This window comes from Pseudonaja textilis, chromosome 3, assembly GCF_049901715.1.
Source record: "Pseudonaja textilis isolate UNSWEBS1 chromosome 3, rPseTex1.2, whole genome shotgun sequence".
NCBI classification, from domain to species: Eukaryota; Metazoa; Chordata; class Lepidosauria; order Squamata; family Elapidae; genus Pseudonaja; species Pseudonaja textilis.
In genome coordinates, this window is record NC_141992.1 from 57,219,657 (window position 1) to 57,235,352 (window position 15,696).

The window sequence follows — 15,696 nt, forward strand, 5'->3', positions numbered from 1 at the left end:
TTTTTCACTACTCCTATAACTTTGAACAGTCACTAAATGAATCATCGTAAGTCAAGGACTACCTATATATTTGTTGCACATCAGCCTGGACAACTTGACAATGCTCCTTTCTTGGCTGCTGACAACATGCTGTATACATTCCCTTTCAACATCATGTTTGTTCAATATGAAAATCATTAACCTTTATTAACAGCAATGCTCATTTTATATACTGTATAAAAAAAATGCCTGGAGCTCCCAAAAAGCAGCATAAAACATAAACAGGCATAAAAATACAGTAATAAAAGAAAAAGGCAAATGTAGGTCAAAGGAGGAAAGACACGTGGCAAAAAAAAGCCAGCCTGTAAAATGAAACTTAAGGAGTCTAAACGGGATGTGCGGAGCCAGGCTGGATTCCATTTGCGGGTGTTTGTTCATTCCTCCTGCTCTCCACTCAGGAAATAAGGTAAGGCGGGATGTGCTTCTCCGAGGGGCATTACGGTAGCTGAGCTCCCGTCTCGGCGGCTAGCTCCTCCGCATTGTGTTTCCTATCCCGGGCAGGTAGGGGAGGCTGGGCAAGAGGAGCCGCGCCGGTGGGGGCCGGTGCGGGTGTCAGCCCCGCTAGGGAAGAAGAAGAGAAAGGCCAATCGGACTTTGCCGTTTGCTGGTCCCATCCCCGGACGGGGCAGATCAGATCTCGCCTGGCGACCTGGCAGCTGCTCCCGCAGCCCCCCTGGAACTTTTGCCAGGCATTGGCTCTGCCTGCTCGGGCGACGCGGCCAAGCCATCCCGGCTTGAATGCCCGGCCGCTTCCATCACCCCTGGAAGGAATCCAAGGACGGCGACGGGGAGGAAGGGGGGGACAGCAGCCCCGCTTTGTGATGAGGAGCCGGCCGGGAGACCTCGGAGCCGAGAGATCGGCCGAGGCCCACGGCGAGGCTCCGATTTATAAGGGTGCTGCCTGCGGAACTCCCGCCCACACGCCCGGAGCTTCTGGGAGGGACTCTCCGCCAGGCCGAGGCTTCAGCTCAAAAAGCCCAGCTGGAAGGTTGGGGCGAGGAGCGCCCGCTTCCAGCTGCCGAAGCAGATCCAGCCTCTCTCGCTTCGCCGCCCCTTTCCCGGGATGGAGGTTCCGGGCAGCGGCGCGGAGCTTCCCCTGCCTCCCGACCTGAAGGATTTGGAGATGAAACTCGGACAGAAACCTCCGGACGGGCTGATCCGGTGGCTGCGGGGGGACCCCACGGCTCACCTGCTTCGAAACAGCCCGAATCGGGGGCCGCGCCACGGGCTGGGGGAGAAGATCAAGGCTCTGAAGCTGGAACTGGTGAGTCACGGGAAACAACGAGCCCCCCCCCCCCGCCACTTTCAGCGCGGACAGATAGGGTGCCCCCTTTGCACACACACACCCTTTTTGGCTCTTGAGGGGAGAAAAGGCAACGATCTTGTCCCTCCAAACTCGCTCTTCATTCATTCCCCTTGCCTTTCCATTCCGAACCGCGCCGTGGCCTTTCCTGTGCTAGTAACTAACAGCTGATTTGGCAGAAAGGAGCCCTCGCTATGAATGGGTGGCTTTGCCTTCTATTACGTTACACAACGAGCGACATTTAGTTTTCTTTCCCAATCTTCCTCCAAATGTTCCCTCTCCCCCACTCCTTCTTTAGAGGAAGCAAACCGAGTCCCACTGCCTGGGTGGCAGATTTTTATTGTTGAGTGAACTTGGGACACCTTCCCCTCACGGCCCCTTGCTGAACCTGGTCATTAATGACCGTCCTGGAGACTTAGCTCTGCTCTCATCTTTTATTTGTTGGTTCCCAGACCAAACTGCTTAGTCCAGTTTGCCTACTTTTCTATAGGCTTATCGATGTTATTGGGTGCCCTCCCCCCATTTCCCAGTTCCTAGTCCCAAGCACTGCCTCTCCATCCCCATCCAATGGTGGGCAGCTCTGCACCCGTTTATCCCATCTGCTTCACCTCTCTTTCCTCACCAGGATGCAAAATCAGGTTTATCATCAGATTTTTGGATCTGACAGGCACTTCTACTCTCTTGGCTGGAAAGGAAGAATACTTCTCTGCTAGATGCTTGCTATATGTTATTGATTACTTATATTAGTCTAGCTTTAAAAGTTCACTCTGTTCTCAATCTATACTGTATAATGCTTAGTCCATTATACTGTACATCTGATGGTGAGGCTACCATTTCCCAGCCCGATTCAAATACCGGATTGAAATTGAAATAATGTGGTGCCCGATTTCAGATACTGGAGACACTTGTCCAAGTCTGGTTTCAAAGTTAAGAAGGTGTGTCTCTAAAAGTCTGCACAGTTCTTGTGATGCAGTTCTTGTGATTCTGCAAAGTATTCCATTGAAGTAATAAGGGACCAAATCTTCTCTTCACATTAATGGACACACACACACACACACACACACACACACATATGCACATGCAAATGGTCACACACAAATATTACATACTTGGTGTTCTTAATTAGTCCAATTCAGATAAAAGCTTGAAAATGGATAAACTGGATCTAAAACATTCAGTGCATTTGAAGTAATCATAAAATGATTTTAGTGTGTCCATCTTGAATTTATTTGGTACCTGGAACTAAACTAAACAGGCACTAGGTAAGATTCAGTCAAGTTTAATTCTTAGATAGCTTCATGTCTGCATCCATATCTAGTTCTTTAAGATTTTTTTGGTTCAATTGTAAAATAACTCTGAATAGTTTGTTATTCTGTTTGAGATTTTTTTAAAACTTCTCAGGTTAGTCTGATTGCCTTTCATCTGAGTATTAATCAAGTCCAAACCTGCTTAACTGTTCTGAGGATCAGCTAAGCAGGGTAGCAGCTCAAGTTATTATTATGATTGTTTTTAATCATGCAAATTGCATCATGGGAGATTTATAATTGAACCTTAGGGCAAGGGAGATTCAAATAGTATACATTTCTTAGAGCCACTTTGGTGTAGTTAGAAATCATGAGGTTATGAGTTCTAATCCATCATTAGGCACGAAGCCAGCTGGGTGATCTTGGACCAGTCAGTTTCTCTCAGCCCTAGGAAGGAGACAATGGCAAACCACTTCTGAAAATCCTTGCCAAGAAAACTGCAAGGATTTGTCCAGGGAGTCTCCAAGAATTGGAGATGGTAAGGGGAAAAATACATTTATTAATTTGTTTTATTACCAGCCATAGTCAAATGATTCTCAGAGGCTTACAGGTTCATCTATTACATACAAAATATCCATAATAAAATAAAATAACATTATTAACAAAGATTAACTTTGAAAAATGCATCTATAGTAAAATGATTTTTAAAAATAATAGCCACAAAACAGATGTACATGTTTCTCTTTTTTATTTTCATTTCTCTGTTTCTACTTTTAATATGTAAGCCACCCGGAGGTGTCTGGAAGTTGAGCTCTAAACCCAATGAAATAAATTATTTAAATAACTGCAGTGTGTCATCCAGGTGTGATTTACACTGCAGCCCATTTATATGAGAATAAATTCCTCTGAACTTGGATTTATTTATTTCTGAATCAATATATACAGGATTGTGTTATTAATCTATTGAGATATCCATAAAAATGGAAAATATTGTTATGTAAAATTTCAAGTTGATTGTTCTTCAGGTTACTTCTGATCTTTCATTGTTTAAATTTAGGAACCATATATCACAATCAGCATTGTAATAAGCAGCTGTGCCTCAACACTTATCAAATCCCCACTTTTAAAATGATCTTTCATATGGAACTTGGCATTTAAGTATTACTTTTCCATCTCAACACAAAATAGAGAATGAGAGAAAATGGGTTTGTCCCAAGATTGTTTCTCCAGGCAGAAAACAGAATGCAATGAAACAGGCCTCCATTCTCCACACACACAGGCCTGGCTGTTTGCCTAAGGGAGACATCTGCTCCGCAGCATGAACATACTCATAAGGTTTCTTAGCAAGAGGGTGTTGTTTTTATTTTTCAAACTGAGGGTATTTTCATCCGTCATATACTTTGTTTCCATCACGAACTTCCTTCATTTACGAGGATGCTGAGAAACATGGAAGGAAAACAGTTGGGATGGATTAAGTTACATGCTGCACTGCCACAAATGGCTGATTTAGGAGGTTGATTTTCACGTGGTGAATCAGACTGTTTTCACTGTTCGCATGTACATGCAAAAACAGAACCACATGTCCTAGAATTGCCAGCAGAGCAAGTCTAACTTGATGGCCTCCAATTCCTACATCTGATGCAAAGTTCTATGTCCATCTTGGAGCCATTCAGGTACACTTGACTCACAACAGTTCATTTAGCGACCGTTCAAAGGTAAAACATCGGGAAGCCAGTTTCACTTAACAACCGTGTTACTAATTTACCAGCTGCAGCGATTCATTTAACAACTGTGGCAAGAAAAGTCATAATAGGAGGCAAAACTCAACAAATGTTTCACTTAGCAACAGAAATTTGGGGCTCAATTGTGGTCACAACTTGTTCCCTTAGGATAATTATATCTTAAGTGTAAATCCAGGAAGTAGTAGTTAGTAGTTTCCCTATTAAAGGTTGTTGTCAAAATGATTTAGGCAAAAATGATAGAGGCATTGTGGGAAAGCCTTGATTTCCTGGGTGTCCTGCTTTCCTACCGAGGCTGGTACAGTGAATTCTCCCTGACCCTCTGTTTTTCAAAAGGTGCCTTCTTAAACTAAGATGTAAAGGAGAAGAATTAAGAAAAGCTCCTACTTCCTGCTCCAGCCAGTGTGAGCTGGCCATGCGTGCTTTTCCCAAAGCTTGTGCTAGAGTGCAAGCTCTCTAAATGCCAGCCACCATGGCCAACAGATAAAATGTCAAAATGTAACTTGAGGTGAGCGTAATTCATCCTGTTGGATATCACTTTGCACCAACTGATACGGAGAAGTACGTGTGATGTATTTTGAACTTCTTCTTATCTTGTTTGGGACACTTGATCCAGGCCTCAGCACGTAGTCATTCCTGCTAATCTGGTCTGTACTTGGAAGTCCAGTTATTATTTGAGGAATATCAGGGCTGCAGGCTAGTCTGGGAAGCTAAAAAACACCCTTGAAGGAAAGATTGGCACACCATTTCCATATTGTTTCCAAGACAATTTCATGAATGAACATTACTTAAAGATTTTATCTTTTTTACCTTTTTTCAGAGTAAAAACGTCCTAGAAAATATATTCAGTGAAATACACGAAGAAGCTTTTCTGATGGTGGCATCTAGGTTCCAAAATCCCTTTCTAAAAGCTTTTTGAAAGTTTGTGAAATAGATTTTTATCTTTGGTGGGAATATATTTGATCTGGATTGAAAATTGTTGGTTGTTTCATTTAATTTTTAACTTTCTCTATGCTTTTACATGGCATTTTGTTTTGATTGTATTCTGTAATTTTCTGCTGCTCTTCTGAATTGTTGATTATCAAAGTAAATTTAATTCACCGGTTTGGTGTTTTGTTTGTTAGCTACCTACTGGTTTACATGCTTTAAATGCAATTTTATGTGATGAAACTAAATAAACACAGAGTAAAGTACTAGGATTATCATTCTTAAGTGACTAAAAGAACTATTTGTAACTGAAAGCAAGCCTGGGCTAGAGGAAAATGAAATCATAGGATCATTTTCACGAACATTGTTGTTGAAGATGGGATTCTTTGTGGGATCTGTATTTTAAATTTTCTGGGTCAGATGTGTGCCAAACAAAATGTAAAGAGCCATGGCCCATTTTATTAACTGCATTCTGTCAAGCTTTCTGTACCATCCTGCTTTTCATTGGAGAGTGCTGTAGTTCACTATGGATATTGTTTTGATTAATGCCTGGGAGGCCTTGGCACATAAATCTCAGACAATCACTATGCTATTGGAATTCTTTAGCATCATTTTAGTTCAAAAGCAAGACTACAATGTGCACAATATGCCCATCAATGTAGAGATTATTTTCTCTATTCTGAGGAAGTAATTTCCAATTATAATGAAAACAGTTGAGAGTCTAATCAGGAAAGTCCTGAGGGATTTTAAAAGTATCATTTAATACACCGTAATACTATCTATAGCTGCAATATTAGCTCCAGCATAGAGTTAAAATGTTAGACCGGTATTTCTCAACCACAGCAAATTAAGATGCATGGAATTCTGGGAGTTGAAGTCCATGCATCTTAAAGCTTCTGAGGTTGAAAAACAATGTATTAGATAAATATCAGAGATTTGGGCTATTTTTTTACGGCATTCCCCCCCTAGTTTTCTCCTGTTTTGGAGAAAATGGGAGGAGAAAATGTTATAATTGTGATCTCAAAGTCCTGAAGGATTTGTAATTGAATTTTAACACTCATATGCCATCCTTTAAAACAAAGTTTTTCCAGATGGGTTGTTATACATAATAATGACAAGATTAAGAGAAAAACCCACAGAGTAATAATTCAAATACACAAAAAAGTAACACATTAATTAAATACATGCTAATGAATAATAAAAGCATCAGCCAGAAGATTTAAAATGTCTAGAATAGAGCAGAGTAGAGTAGAGTAGGATAGGATAGGATAGGATAGAATAGAATAGAATAGAATAGAATAGAATAGAATAGAATAGAATAGAATAGATGTGGTAAATTTATTTATAAATTACAAAGGCCTAAGAAAATAAAAATCATTTTGCCTGAGACTGAACAGACAGTACAATCGGTGTAAGGCATCTTTCATTGGAGGGCGTAAAGGATCCATGTGTCTATTTTAACACTTATTTATTAATAGATTTATAGATAGTCCTCAACCTACAACCACAGTTGAGCCCAAAATTTATGTGGCTAAGCAAGACATTCGTTAAGGAGTTTTGCCCTGTTTGACAACTTACCTTGCCCCAGTTGTTAAGCGAATCACTCTTAGGTTAAAAATACAGTGATTAAATGAACCTCGCTTCCCCATTGACTTTGCCTGTTAGAAAATCACAAAAGATTATCTTATGACTCAGGGACATTGCAACCATCATAAATACATACCAGTTGCCAATTTTGATCATGTAATCATGGGACTGCTGCAATAGTCCTAAGTGTAAAAAATGGTCATGTCACTTTTTTTCAGTACCGTTGCAACTTTGAATTGTCACTAAATGAATGGTTTGTAGGTCGAGGATTACCTGTATATCTTACCTTTACTTTGTGCAGTTTATATAATGCTTTGCTTCCTGTTTTCCTCGCAACAACAAGGCAAGTTGTGGGCTGAGAGACAGTGACTAGTCCAAAGTCATCCAGCCAGCTTCCATGCTTTGAGAGGACTAACACTTTTCTTCTAGGCCAGCACCTTAACTATTGGCTCTGTTACTGAAGAGACCCATTTCAGATCAATAGCTGCATCTCCCATTGAAAAGATCCTTATTATTGGCCTTTAGGCACCTATTCTTTATAAGGCTGCTTAATATGGAATGGATAAGCATTGATAAGTAATGGATGGAAACTAACCAAGGAGACAAGCAACTTAGAACTAAGGAGAAATTTCCTGACAGAACAATTAATCAGTGGAACAAATTGCATCCAGAAGTTATGAATGCTCCAACACTGTAAGTTTTTAAGAAGAGATTGGACAACCATTTGTCCGAAAGGGTATAGGATTTTCTCTGCCTGAATAAGGGGTTGGACTAGAAGACCTCCAGGTTCCCTTCCAACTCCATTTTCTATTCTGTTCTGTTCTGTTCTGTTCTGTTCCGTTCCGTTCCATTCCATTCCATTCCATTCCATTCCATTCTATGTCTTATGGGTTCTTGATATTTAAGGCTGAAATAATGCATATTTTAAAATAAAGCCTTTTTGTTTTGAAAACAAATTTAACCCTATAACAAGGAACCATTAAAAAAGTCAGCAGCTGCCCGATGAAATGAATCCTGTGATTCATTCTTGGAGCATTCTACAGAGTTAATCTCATTTCCAAAGTGGGAGTATTTTCAGAGGAATTTGCCTTCCTCATTAACCTGAGGTGGATTTATGAACATGGTTAATCAACCACACCTCACTCTTAATGAGTCATCTTCCTACTGTGCCTTTCCAGATATTTTGCACTGTAATTCACAGGAACCTCAGGTAAAATGACCTACAGTCAGATATATTGGATGTGTTTTTGACTGGGTATCTGTTCTAGCTGATGTACCATTAAAATACATTGCTAAGTTTATAAGGTTTAGAAAGGCATATTGACATTGCCAAGAAATATAGGTGCTGTTGGCACTGTATTTTCTTTGAATTTTTAAAAATAAAGAGTTTATTTTGAAAGCTACAAATAACAATTAAGATGGAATTCAGAGCCTTTCCTCTTCCCTTCCCTCCAAGTTATTCATCCAGTTTCAGATAAAACAATTCATTCCACTCTTTGGGAATTGCTGCAACATGTTAGTCACAGCTCTTGAACAAACACCAGGTGTTTGCTTTTGTTCAAAAATAGGACTATAGCCTTGTGCAACTGGATTCATGTCCTATTTGTTCTCAAGCCTTTTCCTGATGTTTTGAAAAGGTTTCTGGACAAATACTTCCGTGGATACAATTCCTCCACTTGTTCATTCACATTTCTACTTTCTAAGGTCAAATTGCACAACTAAAATGTAGAGATTATTAATTGTATATACTAATCTGCTACTTAGAGAAATATTCATTTCAAAGACAACTATGGAAAATTATCACAGGAAAATCAAACTGATTTTCTTCAATTCCTTTAAAAACACACCTAGGTATCAGGACCATTCCACCTCAATAAAACCAGGTCAAGATCCTTGATAGAATCTGATTCTTCCCATCCCTTCTTTTATATCAAAGGTCTTCAAGCTTGACAGCTTTAAGACTTTAAGACTTCAACTCCCAGAATTCCTGAGCTAACATGACTGGAGGAGGAATTCTGGGAGCTGAAGTCCACAAGTCTTAAAGCTGTCAAGTTTGAAGACCCCTGCTTTATATTAACAAATGGTGCTGAATTTGTTGCTTTGGTTTCAGGGTAAAGAAGTTGCAAATGTGGAATATATCAAGCTGAAATTATTTTCACATTACAATCACCATCCCAAAGGCGGTTTTTCAAGAGGCAACTGGACTTTCTTGTTTTTCTTTTTGCTTCTCACCCAAGAAACTTCTTCAGCTCTTGAAATGAAATGTCTTCAAAGAAAAACCAGAAAGTCCAGTTGCCTTTTGAAAAAACACCTTTGGGACAACCATGACCTGGATAACTGAGAATCTCCATAGATAATTACAATCATTATTGGAAATACTAGTGTGGGAGGATTGTAAGCAGCCATATTTTGCATGTGATAAATTGTCATTTAAGTCAAGAATTCTATAAACAGATATTTATAGAAGGTGAAGATCCCTCTATATCATGCTTTGCTGGAATAATCTATGAAGCCACCTCAATCTGTGTCTTCGAGTATTCCCATTTTCCATGGGTTGCTCTTCTTAAGCTATAGGCACATTCCTTTTGGTTAATTTTTAAGCATGTATTTTTGGAACTGTTCCCCTCTGTCCATGGTGCTCACAGCTGTCATCTGCTAGTTCAACATTATCTAGTCCAGCTGGAATCATTTACCAATACTGTTTTCTTTGAATCACGGCTAATAAATCAAGCTTCTCTAAACAAGTTTTGTGGTAGCTTTACAAGAACTTTACCTCTCTTCTGCCCTTTGTGACTGCATCTCCTATTCTTGCAGGGCAACACTGAAGAGTAAACAAACCGAACTCTTTGGCAGCTCCAATTTGCTTGAAGTTGATTCATATAGCCCAGCAGCTGTTTCACAATCAAATAATGTTGGATTATTCTCTTTGTTAGGAGCTGTTTGCCATTGCTACTTGGTACATAAAAACTTTAAATCTTTACCATGTCACTTCTCAAAAGCTCGTAGTAATTGGGGAAAATGCCAGATTCTAAAAAATAAACAGATAGAGACAGATGGTGGCTGGAGAATTCTGGGAGTTGAAGTCCACAAGTCTTAAAGTTGCCAAGTTTGGGGACTCCTGTCCTAGGGCCTTATATGGCTAGTTGTATTAATGAATTTGCTTATGGAGGCAAAATTGCAAGAAGGCTTAATGGCAAATCCAGTAGTAAAAAAGATTAAAATATAACATTTTTAATGAATAGAAATGCCTTCTCCTTGTTGATTCATTGATTCAGTCATTCCCAGCTTGGTGCCTCTACAAGTGTTGGTGCTAAAGCTTCCAAGGTTTATGCTTAGTTCACATTTTTTATGGTACTAGAGTAGATAGAAGGCTAGAATTCCTCCTATTTTGCCACATGTGGTAGACATTTCCAAACTAGTGTTAGATTTTAACTGAGCATTATGGCAATTACAGCATATCTGGTGGTACTTGATGGGAAAAAATAGAGTTTTCACCCAGATTTCCCAGAAAATTACAACATCCAAGTAAAAGTAAAAGTAAAGGTTCCCCTCGCACATGTGTTCAAGTTGTTTCCAGCTCTAGGGGGCAGTGTTCATCTCCATTACAAAGCCGAAGAGCCAGCACTGTCCAAGGACGTCTCTGTGGTCATGTGGCCGGCATGGCTAAATGCTGAAGGCACACAGAACACTGTTACTTTCCCACCAAAGTGGTCCCTATTTTTCTTCTTGCATTTTTACATGCTTTCGAACTGCTGGGTTGGCAGTAGCTGGGACAAGTAACGGAGCTCACTCCATTATGCGGTGCTAGGGATTCGAACCACCAAACTGCTCACTTTTCTGATCAACAAGCTCAGTATCTTAGCCACTGAGCCACTGCGTCCCCCAACACCCAAGTGCAATGGTCCAAATATATTACATTATAAATCATACAAGACCATTTACATTAGAATGGGATGTACATTATTCCAGTGTCAATTACTAGACAATTTATAATGAGGATGGAGTTTTCCATAATATCAGTGAGTATACTTTTGATTTTGAAGATAATATATTTTCATGGCTCATGGCTTGACCACACATACTGTAGTTTTTTAATTATTTCAAAGTTCAAAATATTTATACATAATTTAGTAGTTGTGCAATTCCATGATGGTAAATGTTTAGGACTTTTATTTCAGAGAATAAGGAAATAAATTCTAGTTTTGTTCAAGAGAATACCTATGACTAACTATATAATTTCGTGTTCATAGACATGACCGCCACTACCAATTTATTCCACTTATTCTTTTTCCTATTATTCAACATTTTGCGGAAATATATATCTCTGACATCAGAGATGGGAAACCTTTTCAATCCTTGGGAAGACAGGTAGCCTGGACTTACGATCGTAATTGAGCCTGAAGTTTATGTTGCTAAATGAGAAATTTGCCCTGTTTTATGACTTCTCTTGCCACAGTTGTTAAGTGAACAACTGCAGTTGTTAAGTTAGGAACACGGTTGTTAAGTGAATCTTATTTCCCCATTGACTTTGCTTGTCAGGTCACAAAAGGAAATTACATAGTCCTGGGACACTGCCAACGCCATAACTATGGACCAGTTGTCAAGCTTCCAAATGTAAATCACATGACCATAGGAATGCTCTAATGGTCATACATGTGAAAAATGGTCATAAGTCACTTTTTTCAGTGGTGTTATAACTTCAAACGGTCATTAAATGAACTGTTGTAAATTGAGGATTACCTAATTTAAGCAGGTAATCTCAGCAATGGCTAAGACTACCAATAGATTCTTCTTTTTTCTCTCATCGATACACAATAAAAAATAAAAAAATAAAAAATTGATAAGACTTAAGCGTAACACACAAAATTATCTGCTACAATGTCCTACCAGTCAATGACTACTTCAGCTTCAACAACAACAATACAAGAGCACACAACAGATACAAACTCAGTGTAAGCCGCTTCAAACATGATTGCAGAAAGTACGACTTCAGCAACAGAGTGGTCAATGCCTGGAATGCACTACCTGACTCTGTTGTTACATCCTCTAACCCACCAATCCTTTAACCTCAAACTAACCACTATTGACCTCACCCCATTCCTAAGAGGTTTGTAAGGGGCGTGAATAAGTGCACCATCATGCCTACTGTCCCTGTCATATTGCCCCCATTTATTCGTACTTATTTCCTGTATTCTTACTCATGTTTATACTTATATCTATTATCTTGTAAGCGACTGAGAAATAAATAAATAAAACAATCCTTTCCTTTCCATTTCACTCAACTCAGTGGGAACATTCATGTGTATTGGAGAAGGATCATTAACAACTTGTCTTGTTAGAATGGGTGGGGTATTGTTTGGCATATGGAAACATCCTGAGCTCACTTAGATGTGAAACATTGACCTTTAGATACATTTCCGTAGTTGGTGTGGTTTATATTGAGAAATATTGGGCCTTTAACTATTATATAGTTTACAGCACAGGTGTCAAACTCGCCAGGTCACATTGCTGTCATGTGACATTTTGTGACCTTTTCCCCATTTGCAGAGCTGGGATGGGTGTGGCCTGCACAACCGGCCCACAGGCCACCAGTTTGACATCCCTGGTCTAATTTACCTTGAAGATCTTCCATCCAGCAAATGATCTGATTATATCTTCTGTTTTCATCCACAGGCCTATCTAAGAGCAATAGATATCAAGATCCTCCATCAATTGGTAGCTGTGAATGATGGAATAGAAGCTGTCAAGTGGTTTCTTGAGGAAAAAGGAATGCTAACCAGCCGCTGCAGCAGCCTTACCAGCAGTCAGTATAGCTTGGTAGAAAGTCAAGATACATCCCGACGAGGCAGCTGGAATAGCCTTCAGGATCCCAATGACAAACTGGATAGTATATCTGTTGGTAGCTATTTGGATACACTAGCTGATGATATGGATGAATATGGACAAAGCTCCCCTGTGGAACCCATAATGTCACCTACCTTAGGTAGACCTCTGGGCAGAAGTGAATTAGAAAGATCAAAGGCAGATCTAGAGAGAGTCTTTCTTGCAAAGATGGACAAAGAGCAAGACAAAAGCAAAACTTATCCTGAATGGGCCTCTGGTTTAGTTAAGAATCAAAGTTTTAACAAGCTAAGTGCACCTGTTCAGGTGTCACCACCAACGGCTAATGGGATCTTGGGAAGACAAGTCCCTAAGCTAGTGCAGAGCCTTGAGGAGAAATTTACTGCTGCAGCTGCTGAGCAACCAAGCAAAGAGAGTGTAGCAGTAAAGGCCTCCAGGAAGAGCAAAATGGATTCAGAAAATTGCAGGCTCGATAACAGGAAGCACCTGGAATATGATGGTCAATGGCAGTGGGCAGAGTCTCAAGAAGATGTGACATTTTTGTAGCATCCCTGACTGGCTGCCTGGATAAACATAAAGAGATTCCAGGTTTTATGCACTAGTCTTTTTGCACCTTGGACTGCAAGCTGTGCTCTCTTTGTCTGAATGTCTTTTGTTTTGACCAGAACTGTTGAGACATATTTGCTGATGGACAGAACATAAGTATATTAGCCAGATGGCATTTGTCTTCTAAGATCTTAAGCTTTTGCCAAGAATGAGGGCATATGAAAATACTGTACACCTCTATTTGAAAGCTTTTGGCCTGCCAATGCTGCACTTTTGTGCCCCAGTTCTAGTTTCCATGTGAGTGGAAGTGGGCGTAGGCTCATAGGCTGGACTTTCAGGTTTTGACAAAGCTGTTCACCTGAGTAGCACTCAATCCTACTGCATGTAACCAATACTGCCCTAGGAATAACTGGTATTTTTTAATGAAAGAAACCAGAGGCAAACCTTTGATACTATAATCAATGTTTTAATCAATGTTATTATTATTATTATTAATGTCGTAGGAAATACTGCTTCTTCATTTGCTTGATGTTTGAGTTACCTCTTAGGTTTAAGAAAGGAATGTAGAATTCTGCAGAGAAGCCTACACATTCATTTCCTACACTCAACAGACTGAATATGTCCTTCATTCTGGTAACCATGAGAACCAACTTTCCACCTGAACCTGAATCTGAGGAAAATAGTGGGGGAGTCTGTTGGTTTAATGCAAGGGTCTTCAAACTTGGCAAGTTTAAAACTTGTGGACTTCAACTCCCAGAATTCCTGAGCTAACACGACCAGAGGAGGAATCCTGGGAGTTGAAGTCCACAAAACTTAAATTTGTCAAGTTTGAAGACCCCACCCCCAGTTTAATGAGTCTTGAAAAGCCTTGAAGAACTGAAGCTTAAGTGTTGTGCTGCACTTTTAAATGACTGCAAGTAACACAAAAGTGCAGCAAATATATAGAGATAACCTCTCACACACTTTACATTAGGCTTGGAAAATAACTGAGATTTTTGTGGTATACTTTGGAGGTAAATTGATTTGCCTTGAGTTGGAAGCAGGGATGGAAAAAGGAAAAAGGAATCACTAGTGACGTTGCATTAGACTGCAAAAGTGCCCTGACTAGCTGTTTGCTATAACCATAACACTGGCAAACCAACATTCATGGGATCCAAGTAAAAAAAAACAGCTGTATGTGCATCCAAATTTTGAGTTTCAAAGTCATAGTTTTAAATGGCAGCTCTATACTGGCTTTAAAATGTTGGAAGAAATATCCTTCTGGGTGCAGTTCCAAGTGGGGAAAAAGACACTGGAAATATGGAGGCTGTTTGGAAATTAATTAATGGTGGACAGGACCACATGGCTTGGAGCTCCAAAGTGAAAAGAATGATCACATGCTTCAAGATGAAGGAAAGGAAGGAAGGGCTGAGATGCTGAGGCCCTTAGTTTTATGCCTTCTGTTGGGCCACACCTTACTGTTTCCTGTTCCTGTGTAAGAAATGTATCCCATTGGCCGTCAGACTCCCAGGGGCGGGGGTCTTAGCTAACTTTGTAGACTTTGTCTAGATCACATGGCTTCACCTGAATGCTGACTGATGCAATCTTCCCAGGCCATGTGGTGAGATGGGTAGAGGGCTTTGTTATGTAGAATACTCTGACCCAGGCCTTAATGGTCCATCCATTAACAAAGGTGGGGGTGAGTTTCTACTTCTCTTTTTAGGAAGAATATTCTGCCTTTTTAGTATATCCTAAAATATTTCATTTTCTTAGGAAAGGGGTGGGTTAACTGCCAACAAAAAAATAAATTTATAAGAAACTGAGGTATGATAATCTCATTTTGCCCAATATATATTCTCCCCAGGTTAAAGTCATATCTCTTGAAAAAGGTAGTAGAAGAGCTAGCTACTTGAAATTTCCTCATTGGAAGCCCATATTATTTTGCTCTGTTTCTCAGAAAAGTCAGACTTCCTTCCCCATGGAAAAAGACACCAGAGGGAGTAGGAAAACATGGAAGGTTTATGCATAAGTTTCCTTTCTTAATAAATTCCAGTGATTTTGTTGTGATTTTGTAATAAAATACTCATCTGGAAGCAATCTTTGTTAGGATTACAAAGTAATTCTAATTTTGATGGAGATAATATTGCTGGTGTGTGATGGATTAACAAGATTATACAGACCGTGTTTCATCTATTTTCTTATGTGTCCATGTGCGCATGTGGTGTGGAGTGGGGAAGGGAAAATCAAGGGTTTTTTTTAGAATTAAGACTCAGTCCAAGAGAATACTGAAAAAGTCTTAAAATGTGCACCTTTCATATCAGTTTATCGCAGATCAGAAAAAGGTAAATGACAAAAATACATACACAAACCCTAAACTTAACAATACAAAGAATGTTGTGGCTCAAGAAACAATTGCTCAGCTTTCTTTTTAATTGGGCCATAAAATGCAATGAATTATATGAATTACAGCCATGCTATAAATTATGTTCAC

The 15,696-nt window shown here is 39.7% G+C and overlaps 1 protein-coding gene across 1 annotated transcript; it reads left to right on the forward strand.

Moving 5' to 3' along the window:
* The first annotated feature begins 477 nt into the window (after positions 1-477).
* LURAP1 (leucine rich adaptor protein 1) lies at positions 478-15,389 on the forward strand. The gene is made up of 2 exons (XM_026707324.2): positions 478-1,303; positions 12,513-15,389. The coding sequence occupies exons 1-2, from the start codon at positions 1,103-1,105 to the stop codon at positions 13,224-13,226; spliced, it is 915 nt and encodes a 304-aa protein (XP_026563109.1). The 5' UTR covers positions 478-1,102; the 3' UTR covers positions 13,227-15,389.
* Positions 15,390-15,696: the final 307 nt, after the last annotated feature.

Bases quoted from the DNA above. Each gene is read 5' to 3' on its own strand.
- LURAP1 (XM_026707324.2), top strand. From the start codon at position 1,103: ATGGAGGTTCCGGGCAGCGGCGCGGAGCTTCCCCTGCCTCCCGACCTG. The intron at 1,304-12,512 runs GTGAGTCACGGG...TTTCATCCACAG, and splicing joins AGGCTCTGAAGCTGGAACTG to GCCTATCTAAGAGCAATAGA.